The 18,432-nt window shown below is 35.4% G+C and overlaps 3 protein-coding genes across 4 annotated transcripts; 1 reads left to right on the top strand and 2 right to left on the bottom strand.

Annotated features, from left to right (window-relative positions):
- Window positions 1-162: 162 nt before the first annotated feature.
- Window positions 163-7,839, bottom strand: robl (dynein light chain roadblock). The gene is made up of 4 exons (XM_019049420.2): window positions 7,682-7,839; window positions 5,885-5,963; window positions 5,240-5,407; window positions 163-4,215 (listed from the first exon to the last, which is right to left on the bottom strand). The coding sequence occupies exons 1-4, from the start codon at window positions 7,682-7,684 to the stop codon at window positions 4,172-4,174; spliced, it is 294 nt and encodes a 97-aa protein (XP_018904965.1). The 5' UTR covers window positions 7,685-7,839; the 3' UTR covers window positions 163-4,171.
- A 426-nt stretch (window positions 7,840-8,265) lies between these two features.
- kappaB-Ras (NFKB inhibitor interacting Ras like 1) lies at window positions 8,266-13,523 on the top strand. Of its 2 annotated transcripts, none has more exons than XM_019049444.2 (4): window positions 8,266-8,517; window positions 9,750-9,856; window positions 10,596-10,898; window positions 11,559-13,523. In XM_019049444.2, exons 2-4 carry the CDS (start codon window positions 9,758-9,760, stop codon window positions 11,811-11,813), a joined length of 657 nt encoding a protein of 218 aa, XP_018904989.1. In that variant the 5' UTR covers window positions 8,266-8,517; window positions 9,750-9,757; the 3' UTR covers window positions 11,814-13,523. The 2 variants fall into 2 exon arrangements, with proteins under 2 accessions (XP_018904989.1, XP_018904988.1); XM_019049443.2 differs by having other exon boundaries at window positions 8,266-8,689.
- Window positions 13,524-13,887: 364 nt separating this feature from the next.
- Window positions 13,888-17,218, bottom strand: Fkbp12 (peptidyl-prolyl cis-trans isomerase Fkbp12). Its single transcript, XM_019049445.2, has 3 exons — window positions 17,028-17,218; window positions 16,076-16,236; window positions 13,888-14,856 (listed from the first exon to the last, which is right to left on the bottom strand). Exons 1-3 carry the CDS (start codon window positions 17,062-17,064, stop codon window positions 14,728-14,730), a joined length of 327 nt encoding a protein of 108 aa, XP_018904990.1. The 5' UTR covers window positions 17,065-17,218; the 3' UTR covers window positions 13,888-14,727.
- Between the last annotated feature and the right edge of the window lie 1,214 nt (window positions 17,219-18,432).

Below are 18,432 nucleotides of genomic sequence, written 5' to 3'. Positions count from 1 at the left end.
AGTTTGTAAAATTCAACAGAACAACTTTCACTCCAAAGTCACTAAGTATCCATATGTGGAATGCAAAGTTCTGTTTTCAAAATAATGCTACTGTGGAGTGGCAATTGGTTAGAAATGATTAGAAAGGTGATTCAATCTTACAAGATAAAACAAAACACCTCATCAAAAAGAATAACTGTTGTATTTAACTTTTTTCCTCCTGAGTGTGGACACTAAACAACATGATTATATTTTTGACAGAATCACACTCTACCATTAGGCCTTGTCTCCACGGGACGTTTTCATGGGATTTGTCCCAAGTTCGAATTGCAGGAATGAAACCTCTGGGATTTTTCCCAGTTACCGTCTCCACGGGACGGGGCTCATACAGTCCTGCGACTAGTTTGCGCGGGAAGATAAAGTAGTTAAAGTCGAGTATTTAACTGGTATTATAATAATAAATGCACTCAATTGACAATTAGACACATTATTTTAACTAAACAAACATTAACAATGTAGTAATGAATAAAATATCGCACAATTCGTTTTCACTTCTTCTTCTTCTCTCAGTGGGTCCTAGGGGTACAAGTACCATACATGGTACTTGTACCCTCATGGTACAACTTCGCAGTGGGATTTTTCCCTGGGACAAATCTCGTGAAACGGCTCGTGGAGACAAGGCCTAAAGATATCGCCAAGAAAAAAACTTTGCTTTGGAATCACATTAATATTTGTGAGATTTTCATCGAACAGAAAATAATTTATCCTTTGAAAGTTGTTCAATTCGAAGAGTTGTCCAATTTTTTATCAAGTACAATCATAATTTCATAAAAGAAAATCACACAACTTATTTCTGTCATGGAAATGGTTTGTCACATGCTGACATTTTGTTGTCATATGCTCTCAATTGAAGCACTGTTATACCATAATTTTCTACTTAGAAGCTGAAGTGCAAGGTTCTGAAAAATACAATACATGCAAACGAATCCAATAACACAGTTCTTACTGATAGAGGTCGTAAGAATTATGTGCCGTAGCACATGCTTTTAAGGCTTCACATGTAAGTAAGAAATCGAATCAAGGAAGAATCTTATGCAAATAAAAGCAATGTAATGATTTGCTGAATTGAGATGTATTGACTGTTAAGACAGGTCGAGGTACAATGATTGAAAAGCCTTCGTGGAGCAGCTTAGCGCTTTAGAAGCACAGTTCAAATTGAGCTTAAAAAAAATGAAACGATTAGAATGACAGATTTACTTAAAACTTTTCCATAGTTGCTAGAATCTCACAAGGGCACAGGATAATTTCAAAATTTGCCACTGGTGCAGCTGACTAAGTGCTACTTTGAGTCGTAAAATAATCTAATACACAGTTTCCTAGAGAAATCTAATTATGTGCATTTTGAGTTTTACATTCAGAGATGAGAGGAAATAATTTCTTACTGAAGTTTATTTTCTGACAACACTTGAGGATTCTGAGTGACTTAAGGCAAAATTGGACGATATTAATTAGAATCAGCTCGACCATCTCGCACATTGCCTAAATTCCTCTCATCTTTCATTTTTTTCACAAGTTAAAGAAGATTCATTCTGCCTTGAAACTTTGTGAATGCATTAACACTTTCTTTTCTAGGGGCAATTCCTGGAAAATTTCAAAGGACTGTTGGTAAGTTTTCTCGTCAAAAACTTGAACATGGGAGAAAATGAGGCAACGTAAAATGTGGTTATGCTGATTCTGATCTTTTGACTTAGTGGAGCTTTTTTTCAAAGTTCTCAAGACCGAAATTTTTTAAAAAATCCCTCAATATTCAGTAAACCTCAAAGTTTTAGAAAGTGAATTAAAACATTTTTTATCAACCTGAGATGATGGAGGACAAGTACAAGCCATCGGCAGATAGGCTTCAAAACAAATGGACCTATTTCTGCCAAACGGAACTATATGCACTAAGAGATGAGCCCCGAGACCCATAAGAATAAATGAATGACAGGGCTCACGTCATAGTGCACATAGTTCCGTTTGGAAGAAATACGTCTAGATGAAGTTACTTAAGCAGGCTCTGGATTAATCTTAAAATTTCTCATACCAGGCAAATTTTTACGAATAGATTACGTTCAACTTCTGACATACTGCCAACTTCCGTTACAAAGGAGAAAATCACACTCTTGCCACCATTCAGCTGTATCATCCAATTTTTTGTGTCAGTAGGAAAGTTGACCACATCCGATGTTATGAATCCATCCTCCAAGGTGGGTTCAAAAGTGGATGGAAACAAAAGGCATAAGTTATCAAACCATGGATTTCAGTCCTTGACTATTTTTGCCCTTGAGTTGCACCCAACCCTGTCTAATCAAGGAAAAAAAGTGAAGTGGATCTACTTATTGAAATTCACTCAAAGAAAATTAAGTACCTTGCGATGCAAATATTGTTTCTACCATTGAAACACTATTAAAATCCAAACAAGCATATTTGACAGTTAAGAGTGTAAAATAAAATTGGAAAACTTCTTAGAAATAAAAAAGAAAAATTAAACTAGAGAATATCAGAATTTAAAACAAAACTGGGTGAATCATTGTTTAAAGTCTTGAAAGATTTTTACAATACAGGTGTAGGGACATGGACAAGCCTGAGAGCAAGGTTCCATGATGAGGAAGGCACAAATATGCTGGGATTCGTCGATATTTTTTCTTTTACCATTTCTTTCCCTGCTGTTAGTCACATATTAACAGAATTTCAGCACCAGTTTGATAATCCAGCTCTTCATACTTGTAAACAATTTTGAGAGAAACTAAAGAGAAACTGAAATTGCTGGGACAAACAGGTTGGATACATTTCTTGCCTACAAAGAAAAACTTATTACGAAATAATACGGAAGCATTCTGTGGAGTTTTGGCTGGATATAATGAAACCCTGGCAAAATTTTTACGAAAACTTTATTGCAAAATAACTCTAATAAGTTTCAGGACTCATGTAAAATATGAAAATGACTAAAAACAAAAACCTTGCTATGCTGCAGTGTCAATTCAAAGACAACTTTATCATAAAAATGCACACCAAAGTACTGATGCAAAGGTGTGGGTGTTTGACAGGGGAAATTGGAGATAGAGTGTAGTTCTTTAAAGAGGCAACAAAAGTACCTACACTTGAACAAATAGTATTCGTTAACAGAGGTGAACGTGAGAGAATAAATTATGAATGGGGCACTGGCAAGGAATTTTTGCGGGGTTAATATGGGTATAGTTTTTTTGACGTGAAAGTTTATGAAAAAACCAAAAAGTTCATTAAAAGTCAAATAAAAGTATTTCTACCTATGCCACTGCTCCATTGCATTAAAAATTAGTTTAGTGAAAATTTGCGTTGCTACTGATTCTTCAAATAAGAAGAAAAAATTTAATATGGTTTAAAACTAAATTGTTTCCATAGAGAATGATGGTCAAAATTCTTCAATTTCATAATATACGAGTGATAGATCATAGGAATAGGACAGACATGGAAGAGAAAAGACATTGATTACATTTCTCAGGATGAGAAATTTATGTCGTGAGAAACATATGAGAAAGGTTCCCGACTTGCAATGCACAAGCCGATTGTTGAAATATGGGATGATCACACGATTTTGGATTCTCCTCTTAATTTTTCTTAAATTCATGAATGCTACGATGAAAATAGCAAAGCAAATAATAGGATGGTAAGAAAAGTTCCCTTAATCACGATAATGGGTCAGTTAAGTAATTTTCTTTCTATTGAGTTTGAACTGCTTGCTCATAGCTTGCGAATTGGAACGCCACGATCGAGATAGCAGTGAAATCCATGGTGGGAGAATACATTGCGGTGTATTCTGGAAAACTGTAGGAGATCAACTATTTGCAGGCCAATTCCTCCCTTAACTGACCCGGAGTGTATATTGATTCTACCCTTTACAATAAGTTAAGTTTAATTAAATTTGCTTGGATCCCCCATTCTAGAAAATGGGTACTACTTCATACTGAGGCACATCTTACAGCTTTCAACTGACACACCTTTTTTTAAATGCCTTCATGATAGTATATAGTTAGAATGTATGTAATTTTTTCATCAATAAATGCTGTGTCTAGGACGATCAGCAGATTAATAATTGTTTAGATCTTACATCAGTATAAATTATGACACCATTGGCTATTTACAAGTCTGTTTTGACAATTCATCGAGGATTCCATTATTCCGTTGGATTTTGAATGACTATTAGCATGAATTCCTTATCTGAAAAAGAATAAGAAATGGAAAATCAAACAATCGTTGTAAAACAGGTGAAGAAATTTTGAAAAATTTTATAAATTAATACTTGAAAAAAGAAATAGGTAAGAAAAATTTCCACATGGTCCGTATTTCCATGAGGTCATGGACTCACATCCTCAGCAGTGAATTAAATTCATCTTTGTGAGTAGTTACACTCCCTCTCATTCACATTCAAGATTTCAGTAACTACCAAATGGAGCAAGAGCTAATTTTCTACAGAGAAAGTCTAATTAGAAGGCTATTAAATCCATTTCTATTCGCAGTTTTATTAAAAATCATGTCAAACCAAAAATTTGTCCAAATTGGTGTCAAGCAGCTTTCTACTTACACTATCCATAGAATTTCAATAAAATTCAGACTACACAAAAAGCTTAACTTATGACAGGAGAAGTAAGAGGCTTGGGTGGTAAATATGTGCCTTGGCAAGGAGCGCAACAACCTGGTGAACATGTGACACTTATATTCCTATTCCCACAGACTATCATCTGTTATTTCTTGGGTGAGCATTCTATTATATGATACAATATGTTCCAAATTCTTTGACCAGCCTTTAAAGTGAGACATGAAATCTACCATCTTCACTTCCATGGCTAGATTGCAAAACCAAGTATCTCCATTGTGGTGTTTCAAAATCTCTGCTCCTACTCCATTTTTCAAAGAGAGAAAAGTCAAAAATATTTATATAGAGTATTCTGCTGATGGAGAGAAGAAATCAAGGAAGTTTTCAAGAAATTAAATTTACTAGTTTTTCGAGGAAAAGATAAAGTATGATAGGAAGTCTGCAAAGTCACAAACAGAGATGCATGATTTTGCACTTAGGCCATCAATTCTAGTCTTATAAGAGAAATGCAAGAATTAAGATGGCAAATCTTTCATCTCACTCCACCTTTAGACCAAAATATTTATAAGCTACAAAAAAAAAAAAAAAAGAAAAAAGAAAAGAAGAAAGAAAGAAAGAAATAAATAAAAAAATGAAAAGAAACATTACCTGGTGCAACCATAATTTCATGCTTTTTAGACCTAATTCTGAGGAAGGTAAGATCATTTGTTGGGTCTAAATCTCGCACTACACTACGGACTTTTTCAGACAGTTGACTGATCAGGCCAGCATATTGGACAGTGGTTGTGTTGTCCAAGGTTGTTTTAATGGGAATACCTAGAATAATAGTTAAAATTTTTAAATTACAGGTTATGGTGCCCTTAAAGTTGCTGCGACTGCTAGAAATATACAAGTTAAAATACTTCAAGAAATGAATTCAACATGAAGTTGTGGAGTTTTTTTTTTTTTAGAAAAGACATAGGTCAATATATCTTTTCTAGTGATTCCCACTAACTAACTCAAGGAAGAGGAATGATTCCAGAGGTTTCTTGTAAATTAATTTGTGGTATACATATTTTGACCTAGCTGCTACACCTTAAAATGACCTCTGATTTTCTCTGAGATGATCTACTTTTCTGAAAAGGACCCCACACAGATCAGGGGGCTCAATGTTCTAAATTTTTTTCAAAATTAAAAACCAAAACGGCATTAGCCATTTTGGCACACTAGGATTGAATTACTGTAGAATAAGTAGAAATTTATTTGAGGATATTAATGAAAAATACATAATTACGAAACAAATCATCAAAGTACCTTCAGCATTCACCACAACAAGACCAACAACGCCTTTGTGGTTCTGAATTTGTTTCATGGTTTCTTCAACTTCATTGGACTGCAATGATAAACAAACATCAATATGAGTTAGAGAAATCACAAGAGAAAAATAAAATCTGCTGAAAAATCACATGAAAGTTAGCAGTTCCAAGGAAATTTCAAAATCTAACCTTCAAATTAAAAACTAAATTAAAGTGACGAGCAATGTTTTACCGTGTCCAGACTTAACTGGAATGATTATTATGTTGATATCAGGGGCTGCTCATATAATACAAGAAATTCAAGGAGGGGAAGGGACTCTAAGCCTAGGTTAATAAGATGCATTATTAGAAGAAGGGGGAGGGAGTTCAGAGCTGCATTATTAAACTCTAGAATGGGTGCATAGTGCCGATTTTTTATAAATCCAAGGCAAGGTGGCGATTTTTCATCTAAAATTCATCACAAAACGTTGACTTGAGGGAGAGGGTTTAATGATCATTACAAAATTTTTCATTGGGGGATGTACAGCAAAGTTGGAGGTATGGGAGGGGATAGGAATTGAAAATTCCAATTTTCAGCTTTCCGTACTTTAGAAGTGACCCCTTGGCAAGTAGGTAATCATTACAACTCTCTACTGGCCAACAAGAGGAACCAGAGAACCTGGGTTTCTACATATTTTCAAAAGTTACGACTCATCTTCTTTTTTTCAAATTTTTAAACAATCCTCAGGGCTGATCCATTGTTCACTCTCCCAGTCCCTTTACACCCAGCCCTGGGTGACCATTGCATGAGATCATCAAATTCAAGTCACCCAGTCAGGAATCGAAGCTAGGACCTGCTGGTTATAGGGCCAGCACTACAACCACTACACCACAAGAGGCAGACATTTTTTCTGCTATCTATGGAAGACTCAAATTTCCCATAGGACCAGGAAACTCAGTGAAAGGTATTCTGACAAACAGTTTAACAATGGGTTAGTTTCGCTAGTCACAGAATCGTATTTTGATCCTTAATTTTTATAGATTAGTTGAAAATAATAAGATCTGTCCAAACCGCAACTTTCTACATTCAATATTGACCGAGATATCCTCCTTTGAAAAGTCAGGTTTTTGATGTCATCCACCGCGGCAGTGACACCCTTGGTTTCTTCCTCTTTTGTTCGATCATTAATGCAGATGACTGGCCGCCTTATCTCTTCGCGGCAAGTGCATTATCTCCTGATAAGAAGACCTTTAGGGTGCGAAACCGTCTATTTTTTGAGTTTGATTAGGTTTGAAGTTGCTGAAGTTTTGCTTCGCACCCTCTGCATCACTGATCGAACAAAAGAGGAAGAAACCAAGGGTGTTACAGCCGCGGTGGATGACGTCAAAAACCTGACTTTTCAAAGGGCGATGTCTCGATTAATATTGAACGTAGAAAGTTGCAGTTTGGGCACATCATATTATTTTTCGCTAATCTACAAGATTCAGGCATCAAAATATTATTCTGTGACCAACGCAACTGACCCATTGAGTTTCTTACTCCCCCAAGCTTTTTGATAGTTAGTTCACGATGCAGACCGTTTACAACTTCTGTGAGTTGCTATGTACAGTAGGGGTGAGTAGTTTGGACTAAAGATTCGAAAGCTCAAATAAGAGTGAAGTGAGGTTTTACAATTGAAAAAATTAAAAAATGCGAAAGCTGATAACTCTTTCATAACCTCAAAATAGTGATAATTGATAAGAGCGGCGTTGATTATTGATCAAGGTTTAAATGGAATTAAATTTTAAAAGAGAGACGAAATGAAAAAATCCATACCATCGTGAAAAGTATTTGTTAACTTCCGGGGAGCAAAAATGTAAAATTATTGAAGAACAAAAAAGAAATTCCAAAGAGAGACACTTCGACGAATTACAAGTTGATTGCTTCCTCACCATGGGAACATGCAGGGCACCGTTGTCATATGTCAACTCATGAAAATAATTAGTCCTCTTGATATTTCAGGAAATCATCATCATATCTTTTTAAATGAAAATTCAGTTTACTACATGGAATTAAATTTATAAAATCGGCGGAAAATTTACTATTATCCTCAATCAAAGTACCAAAATATTTAAATAATGTTAGGAGGCAGTTTGACAACAGAGGATAAGTTGTTTTCATAGATTTTACCAACTATACACACCAAAAATTTCTTTTCTGGTAAACTTTATTTATTTCTTTCTTAATTTTCCCCCCATTTCGTCTCTCAAATTTTTATAGAAATTTACAATAATATATAATTAAGGTCTGTGTGAAGTTATTTTAATGATATTTCCAAAATTTCAAGCTGTGAATCAATTTTACCTGTTTGGACATTGCAAGTAACAGAACTTCTCAGTTGTCTTTCTGGCAGTCCGAATGACAGTTCACCATGTAAACATTGATGATAAGAGAAAGTGTTGGGAATGCGATCTTGTTGTCCTGGGTTTATTAATTTAATTTTTAGCATGAATGATTTCTCAACCTTCAGTTAAGGGTCTTGACTATGATCCAAATATTAGTCCTTAATGTAGTAGTGAAGGTTTTGAGTTATCAAAGACAGTGGAATTAATACCGTACAATCGCAAGTAACTTGCTGTTGTCGAGTCGAAAATCATAGTTGATTAACTTGAGTAAGCGTTTCTTTCTATCTCTCCTGTAAATTGTTTCTTCAGTTCCTGTTAGTAGTCCAGTTACTTTAAATTCTTGTTCTTCTTTGCCCATTGACAGTCATATCAGTCGACTCTCTTACTGGACTTGGCAGCTTTTGTCTGCCATCTTCGTGCCTCTGAATTTTTCAGATAGGTAAGGACACCTGGAACTTTAACCAAAATCTCTCAGATGACCAATATATTGATGGCTTAAGTGCGACACAACATATCTACATCTCGGTGTTTCAAAATCTCCGCTCCTAGTTTATTCTTTTGAAGAGGATCTTGTCAACTTTACAGCTTGAAATTTCTACAGATTTTTCTGCCAACAGAGTGAAAAAATCGAGGAAGTTTTCCAGAAATCAAGTCAACTAGTTTCTCAAGGAAAGAAGAAAGTATTACTGGACGTCTTCAATGCTGTGAACAGAGATACGTGGTCTTGCACTTTAGCCATCAACATTTTGAGTTCCCACACATAACAGGTGGTGATTTGACACTTTAAAGTGTATCGACCATAGGGTACAATAGAGTCGCAATGCACTGGAGCGTCGATGAAGTCAATCCATGAACAGGCTTTTCCAAGCCCCTTGTTCATCGGAAAGTGGGAACTATCTGAGAACCGTTTGGCATTTTTTAACATGTCGGCTTATGGGATAATCGCAGGCTGCGAGTGGTTTTCAGGATTTATTCATTTAAATCTATCATTATTTCCAAATTTTGGCTAATCATGTTCACTGAAGTCACAGCAAATTAAAAAAAGTACAACACTCCCGGTTTTTATGAAATTAATTTTACACCTGTATTTTTGAGCAAAGACTGGAGCTGGGACCCCGCGCAAACGGCATCGCCAGTCGCCGCACACTAGTCTCAGGAGTACTGGACAAAACAGCCTCATAAAGTGACTTCATCGGCACTCCAGCACATTGCAGCTCTATTGTACTCAGTGGTATCAACCCGACAAATTTTTATTCAGTTTTAAATTCATATTCAGTCAATCGCCATGTCACAATGATCACAAGTGAGGAAGATCTTTTAAGATTTTGTTCTCGCCAAGGCCTCAATCGTCGTCAGGTCTCCATGGAAAATGGGTCTGCAGTTAGTACAGGAGCATAATTTTTAGCAGTAAGTCAGAGATTTATTTTGGAGTTCCCTAAATTTTTTAAGCTCGCCTTGTCTGAAATGAATTACTTTATTGGTCTTCACTTTTTTAACAGATAGTGTAATGGGCAAAACAGCACGTGTTGTTATTTGTGGAATGAAGAATACCGGCAAAACATGCATACTAGAACAAGCAGTTTTCGGAAATGTAACAAAGGATTCTGTAAGTATTCATTTTAAGAAATAAGACACTCTTTGATAGGTTCATCTTGTTCTTCCCTGAGTCTTAATAGAATGTACATCGACGGTGAAATTCCTATACCATGTATCTGGGTTTGCGACATTGCAGACTTCCTTTCATTCTTAATTTGCTAAATGGAAAACTACCCCATGTAAACTCTTAAAAACATTTATGATTTTTCTTCTCTGTGTGAAGAAAATTTTTTGATTTGTTCTCCTTTAAAAATTAAACAGGAGTGGAGATTTTTTAGCATCGCTAACAAGATACAAGGTATGGGAGTTTCACCGTCGATGTGCCCTGTTTTGGCACTTAGCAATAATATATATTTTTTTAAGTACTAAACAATAATCTTTGTCTCAATTATCTTACATCGGATGCGAGAGTGAATTTATATACCCATCATGCCAATGTGTTTCTAGCAGAACAAAAGAGGGATTCCAGAAAATACCCTTTTAAGTATGAACATTGAGCACAGTAATCCTTATGAGAAAATCTAGAAAACTTTAAGAATAATCTTTCTGCCAGTCAGATAGTGTGGATACCTCAGAAAATAGAGAAAAGAGCTTGAATTCTATTTAAGTAAACTTTATTATTTTGACTGAGCAATTCTAGTTCAATGAGAGCTCAATTTTAATTTTAACTAATCTATTAAAAAAAATGACAGAACATTGTATTGTAAGTTTCTTTTTAAAGTCCAGAAATTAATTTTTTTTTCTTCCAGATAATTTATCCCACCATTGAAGATTCTTACATCGCTTTGGTTGAAACAGATCGAGGTTCGAAGGAGAAGATCCTCTTCTATGACACAGCTGGTGTAGAGCCTGTTGTATCTCCCGCACGGGAATTGAAGCAGAGCTACGCCTTAGAACATCAGTCATCCGGTAACTCATGTTCTGCTTTTGCACGCCACTGGGCTCATTCCGCCGATGGATATATTTTTGTCTATGACACATCGCGACCAGAAACTTTGGACTGTGTCCTATTGCTCAAGAAAGAACTGGATAAAAATCGAGAAAGAAAAGAGGTACATGTTTTGCTTGTATTGTATACTAATGCTTCTACTCCTATACACCGTAAGTGGTTGATTGTGAAACTCTCAAACCTTGTATCCCGGTTTGCTACAATACAGACTTCCTGTCATACTTAATTTTGTAAATGGAGAGCTACTCAACCTCAATTCTTGAAAAATTCTGTGATTTCTCTTCTCTAAACGGAGCAAATTCTGAGAAAACTTCAAGGAATGATGATGTTTTGAGATTTGTTCTCATTTTAAAGAATGAAATGGGAAGGAAGATTTTTAAACTCCGCAAAAGAGATACATAGTTTGGGAGTTTAGCTGTCAAGTGTATTCCTTTGGAAAGCAATAATTTTCCTTGAACTTGCACTGAAAAATGTGTGCGATACTGTGATTACAAAGACTGAGAAAATTGCCAAAGCTACTCTTCAGAATGGTGGAAAAATGTAAGTAGACATGATTGTCCACACTTTTGGAACTTTAACACCTACTATCCTTTTCTTTTTCTCGACTTGAATTTCGCTCAATTCAAATCTGCTCCATTTGTTTATTTTATCAGTTCCTGTCATAATGCATACATATACCTAAGTCATTCTATAAAAGTGCTTGTAAAAAATACAATTAACAGTAATGATAGCCGATTTATTTTCTTTTGCTGTCTCGTTTCAGGCATTGATGGTAGTGGTCGGTCACCATATTAAATCTCAGTCAGAAGTTTCGTCCATTCCTCTGGAAAGTCCCACGAGCAAAGCAACTCACTGGTCCATCCGAGAGAAAATAAAACACTTTGAAGTGAATGCTTACGATCGATCAACGCTGTATGAAATGTTCATCTACATCGCTTCGAAACTGAATCCAGTCCAGAATAAAAGTACGTTTCCCCAATTAAGTATGGTGCGAAAAAGTACTAAATCCGAAAATTAATCAGAAATTTGTTCCAATTTATGTTCAGGTCAGGTTTTATCCAGCTTTGATTTGGTATCTTAATGTGTTTAAAGGAATGTAGAGAAACTGATGTTCCTAATTACAGTGATCAAAAACTCAGCAGAATCCAAAGATTAGAATGACATTTTAGCAGACTTGGCTATTGAAATGCTGTAACTTTCAGATAATACCTAGTAAAAGAAATTATTCTCCTGTCATTTTTCAAAATGTTACGTAGTAACAAAACAGAAAAAATTTGGTCTGTGCCATCTGAATTTCGTCAGGCTTGTTTTAATTTACTAAGATATGATAATTTTAATCTCAAGACACTGTGATAAAATTGAATTTTTTTATTTTAAAGTATTTTATTTGTGTGCAAGAATGAAGATTTGAGGTGTTCCAGAAAACTTATGACTTTATTATTCAGCAAGCATAAGTGTGGAACTTTTTTACGGATTTTACAAGTATTTTAAAAAAATTGTATCCCTTGGATCTTATCAAGGTACAGAATAATATATCTACTACTTTTAGTTCAGGAACAGGGTAGCTTTAAAACAATTTTATTTTAGTGAAGTCCTAAACCCAAAGATTTGTAAAGAAAATATCTCAGTGTTTCCCAAATTTCATTTTGAGGGATTTAAGGAAGATGAGGAGTCTCATTCATTTGTTTACATTATTGACAGAAAAAAGGGGTTTTTTGTGAAACTTTTCGGTGAAGTTCCAGGACTTGTTAAGATCCGATCCACTCCTCTCCTCGACTTAGAGAGACAGACGCTTAAATGATGTGGGTGCACTGATCATGTAGCTTTTAGTAAAAAGAGGGAATTCTCAAATATGTACTAACTAACTCAGTCTTTCAATGGGCCTCTAGAGAGGATGTAAATTAAAGCACTTCTCAACATGTTTTCTCTTCATTATTTCACAAGGAAAACTAATCACACAACAGGAAGTCTGGAAAGTAACTCCTGAGCAAGTTATAAGTGTTTAGAATCAAAATTACTTTAATGGCAAAAATACAATTGATGTCATTTGTATCATGTACATATCTTCTACTTGATCTTTGATGAAAGTACTCATTAAAATCTTGTTTAGATGATTGATTTTCTAACTTCCTGTTGTCTAAATTTCTTTCTACGTAATATAATGAAAGAGAAGGCGTATGACTTCATTTCCTAGTTCAGACCTTTTCTAATGACTCATCACGTAAGAAGGGTCTAATAAGTGATGGTGACCCACTTTTGACAGTCTAACATTTGCAAACATCTGTCACTCGATTTGAAACTTGATCCCAAGGTCACATTAGTTCATGAACTATTTAAGTTTATCAAGTTATTTTCGTGTAGAAAAAAAATTGTTGGCGACAAGAAGCTTCAAATTTCTGTAAATCTGAGGTTTAAAATGGAATGATCTAGGTATGGAGGCAAATGACGGTGTACTTTTTTAGGACTTGAGAATCTCCATAGTACCTTCCATGGTTGATTAATTATGATATGCCTGAATCAAGTAGTTGCAGGAAAATAAAATAGAGTGATTGCTGTAACTGCTCACGATTCATCCTTAAAGTGTTAGGTTTTAAAGCTAAGAAATGATAGGTCCTCGATAGGTTTTTTTTCAAAATTAATAAGCAGTTGATATATTCATCCTGTAAATTATTTCAATGTGATCAGAGCATTTTATATGTACTTAATAAAGTTATTTTGTTAACCTTTACTTTTTAAAATTTATGAAAATTTGTGAAATGAATGGCTGGTAGATAGGATGTAAATTGTTTGATTTTTCTTTGTTCGAAGAAATTTGCCAGGATGAACAAGCAAACTTGTATGAAACGCATCTCTCACAGAAGAAATCGTACTTTTTCAAAGTCATCCATCAAATTTTCCTTGTCAAAATGAGAAAATCTGTAGAGAGAGCACAAATGCTTTCATTTTCTATTATTCAGAAAAAGATGGATAGAATACATGTTAAAAATCTACTTTACATCCTATCTACCATCTTAGTTTATAAGTATCTGATGATGGATCTAATGATATGACAATGAGGGCATAAAGAGGTGGAAGAAAGGAAGAAAACAGAGTTATTTTTCTATTTCAGACTCTATTAGGTAAAAAGACAATTGAAAACTGTAGAAAATTGAGAAGAATTATGAAGTTGCCAATAAAACAGGGTAAAGAAAAAATACTCCTATACAAGTGATGTTAGAGAGATGTTGATTCGAATAGTACTAGTTAAGTAGACGATACATCACTGTTGTTCTACCGATCTGCTTCAAGCAATTGTGCGACTAACTTCCTGAGTGGGAGTCTTTAGGGAGTAAAAGATGAAATTCAAAATACAATTCTAATAGCCAAAAAGTTAAGATAAATTTTAAAAAAATTTGAAAGACTACGAAATGAGAAAAAATTATGAAGAACGTAAAAAACGAAATTTGGTGGGGTCCTTACCAGAACTAAAGGTTGAGGCAGTTCGAAGCTGCCAATAAAAGAAATAGAAAAATAATATTTGGACAAAATAAATACAAAAAATTGGCGATTGAACTTGAAGTTGATAATTTAGAGATTTTTCAGACTGGATTCAGGCTGAAAAATTTTAAAACATAAAGCTTAAACTAAATTGTTCAAATGTGATAGACACCAATCATCGAAAGCACCAGAAAGCGCTTTCGGAAACTAACATTGAGATGTCAAAGGAATAACTTTGTATGAATAGGGCTTGTTAACTAATTACTATTGAACTTACGAATATAGAAGGACAAATTTTTTAAGAAAAATATTTGAGATTAAAGAGTAGAGACAGGAAATTAGAATGGTACATAGATAAATAAAAGAGACAAGAAATGTAACTGAAGTTGAAATGCATAGGTCAGTTCATTTTTCGGAAAATACGGCTTACAATTAGATAAAGATAGTACAAATGACTACTCCACTCGCAGGAGTTCAACATCAAAAATTAGGGTAGCATTTGGTGGAATGATTCCAGGATGACCACGAGAGCCGTAGGCAAAGTCAGGAGAGCAGGTAAGTTTTGCACGTTCCCCAACACTCATCTGAAACATTTATAATAAGTCATTAGTGGGGCACAAAATTTAACAGTGACATCATTGATTACTTGGCATCTTAAAGTTTATGAGTTCATATGGCAAAATGCAATAGAGAACATTTTATCATTATTCCAACAACTGCAAAAGAAGGTTATTTTTCCAAAAAGTTGAGCAAATTCCAAAAAATGCTCTATCATATGATGTTACTAGAAAAACCATAACCAGGGACAGAACAAATTAAAATGAGAAAAATTTTAAAAACTTCGCGTACTCACTTGAACTTACTTATTGCCTTTTACTTATTAATTTACTTATTGCAATGTGTTTCCATTTGCTTAAAAAAATAATTTTTTTTCCCCAACTTGAAAAAGCCCCTAGGGGCTTATCTCATCTGTCTAGCTTGGCAACCCAAGCACCCCACCCTGACTCTTTTTGTTAGCGTAAACAACCGCCCTTAATTGTAAACTGACCCTAAAATATAAGTGTAACTGACTAACCCTGACTCTTTTTGTTAGCGTAAACAACCGCCCTTAATTGTTAATTGACCCTAAAATATAAGTGTAAGCGGGTATGCAAGTTTTATTTTTAATTTTTTTGGCGATATTTTATCATTTGGTTAACACAACCCTGTAAATTGTGATCATGTTGTATGAAAGAGGTAACTTTGCTGATGCTTTTGTATTTTTCAGCGCAGAATACAAGCTCAAAAAATTAGATCCCAGTAGGGATTTCCAGTAATTTGGAATTTTCTCCAGAGAAAACTGGCATTTCAAGGAAAATTGTATATACTTGAAACTCGTACACAATGGGTAAAAGTTCATTTCCAGATTCACCGGAAGAAAACGCACATGGATAATTCAATGCCTAAAAAGTTAGTCTGACCATTTTTAACAACAGGTCTGTTTGGTCAATCAACCTATTTTCAAATAATCCATCCATTTAACTGATGGTTTTGAATATCTAGTGAAGGATAGGCATAGGTTTGCAGATGAGAAATAGAGCTTCCTCGTGTGCCTTTTGTGGCCGAATCAAAAAGGATTTTAAATTTATTTTAATCAGCTACCACTTTATTCTGAAAGATAATTTTTAAAAAAATAGATCTGTTGAAAAACTGTGCTTTCCAGTGTTAACTCCTTCAGCAAGACTTCTTTTGAAAAAATTATCAGATGTTGCTATGTTTCTCCTTGAATTTTGAAGTAGCTGTATTCATTTACGTGCACGTTACCTTAGCTACGCCTTGGTCCCATCCTTTAATAACTTCTCCTTTGCCGATTTTGAATTTGAAAGGAGATCCTCGGTCTCGAGATGAGTCAAACTTAGTTCCGTCTTTCAATGTTCCTGTGTAGTGAACTATTACTGTCTGTCCTGTCTTTGGGTAGGTTTGTCCTGCAACACAAAACGATAGAATTAAAAAATGTCAACATACACAGTCTGAAGAATATTATACAAATTATCTGGAGAATAAAAGAAAATCCTTCGAATGAATCATTGTGACATTGCGAAACTTGGTGAGGACATAAAGGGAAATCTCAATATTACTTCTCTAAGCACTCTTTCGAATGCACTTGGGTGCCGCGGAGATTGAGAATTCCAAGACTTTTCCCCTTTGGATCATGCTGGTATGCTCGCTCAAAATCTCTATTACACAAAACCGAAAGAAAAGTGCTAGATACTGTAGTGGGTGAACTGCCTTAAAATCGTCTCGAAAAAAGAGGTGATTGTGCTGTCATGCGTTGAGTCATACAAGAAATTGGCTGGTATATTCTAATCATGGATCTAGGCTTCATCTTGGATAGTGCCATTTCACTTTATGACTAGCAACAAAACAATCTGTAGCAAAGACTCTGATGGGCCCAAGTTGAGGAATTGAATTAGATAATACCAAAAGATCAAAGCGCAGTCTTACGATGGTAGCATTAGAGTGAGGTTAACTCAATAACATGAGGTAGAAATGGGAGAAAAAAAGCTGATAAGAAATTTGAAGACTAAAAATTGATGAGTCGACAGACACAGAGAAATTAAAAATGAAATATTCCATGATACTGCGCAAAAAAGGACGTAACTAAAGACGACGATAGGCCAAAATGAAGCCTAGGGGCCAAACACTTCTGTCAGTCACTGATACCGGACGATCGATTGTTCTAAAATTATTGGTGAAAATTTCTCGAGGTACGTACCATCTCCAGGAGAAATAGGTTCAACGTCTACGCCCATTTCTAATAAGTTGAAAGGATTCGAAGCACAATAACAGGAATAATTATTAGATACTAAATTGCTAGCGGTAATCGCCGGAAAATACCAGGAATTTTAAAACTGAAAGACAAAGATGGCTACAAAGAACAAGAACAGAAGATCCGAAACGCACCGACCAACTCAGTGGAGCAACACTCAACGGCGCGTAAAAAAGAAGCGCGGGAATTTTAAAAGAACGCTCCGATGGCAGACATGGGCGGGAGGGGTAGGTATAGTTACCCGCTCCCGCCACAACTGGGTCGGTGCGCTAAAAGTAAGAACAATGGAGATCTCGCTGCGACCAATCGTAAGTACATTTTCTTTGTATTCTTTAATTTTGAACCTCCGTTCTGATAACGCCAAGAAATAAAATTCTTCCCCTTTAATACATGTAGGGGTTTCACGCGACGTTCATATCTATGTACCTACTTAGTTCGTTGTGAGGGAAAGCTTTCTTTCAACTACACGAAATGGCATGGTATTGCGGACATCAGTTTCTTCCTTTTTTCTTTTTTTAAGTTACCTAACTCTCTACTTTCTTATTGTATTTATGTATACGGGGTGTGCCAGAGTAAAACGGCCATACTACGAACGTGTTCTAGGGTTAAATGGGATTTTTTCTTCTATGCAATTTGTTGCATGAATGCACTCAGATGGAGCTACGGCCTCCAATTTCGGGTAAATCTTTGTTTTTCTTAAACTTTGGCGATGGTTAAGGAACAAAACTCATGATAGATAGCTATGCTATACTCCCCATGATTAGTTGATTTATTCATGGCTTCAAAAATATCGAAAACTCAACTCAGGGAGTCTTGGATCTTCTGGGGCAAAAACTTGGGTTTTTTGGCAAAAAAAAACTGCAACAGCCGTACCTCGTTGTGATGTTTTTCGAAAAAACAATTTCTCATAAACAACGTTCATTTTTACAAGTCCCTGCCTGGCATTTCTCGTTGAAAAGCGCTGCTCGAAATGATGTTCTTTCGGAAACAACGTCCTCCTTTCAATTCCTCTTCGAAAACATTATAGCGAGAAATGATCGTATTTTCGAGGCACTTGTTGAATTTTCAACAAAAAGCTCGAGGGACCGTCCAAGAGGAAAGCAGCTTCGATGTAAAAAACTAAAAAACTTAGGTTCTTCTTCGCACCATCTTTGACTAGCGGCTAAATCATGTATTTGGAAGGGCTCTCTCGGCCCATAGGCCATCCAGTTCCTCGTAAACACGTACAACCGCAAATGTTTGAATGATACCACGATTTGCGAGAGAAATTGTGTTCAGAAGGATTGTCACAGATGGGGCGGAGTAATAGTTATTACATTTAACTTGGCAAAAAGTTGTTTTCACTGTGAAT

The sequence above is a fragment of the Bemisia tabaci genome, chromosome 3 (assembly GCF_918797505.1).
Source record: "Bemisia tabaci chromosome 3, PGI_BMITA_v3".
NCBI lineage: Eukaryota > Metazoa > Arthropoda > Insecta > Hemiptera > Aleyrodidae > Bemisia > Bemisia tabaci.
This window is presented reverse-complemented; position numbering and strand designations above follow the sequence as displayed.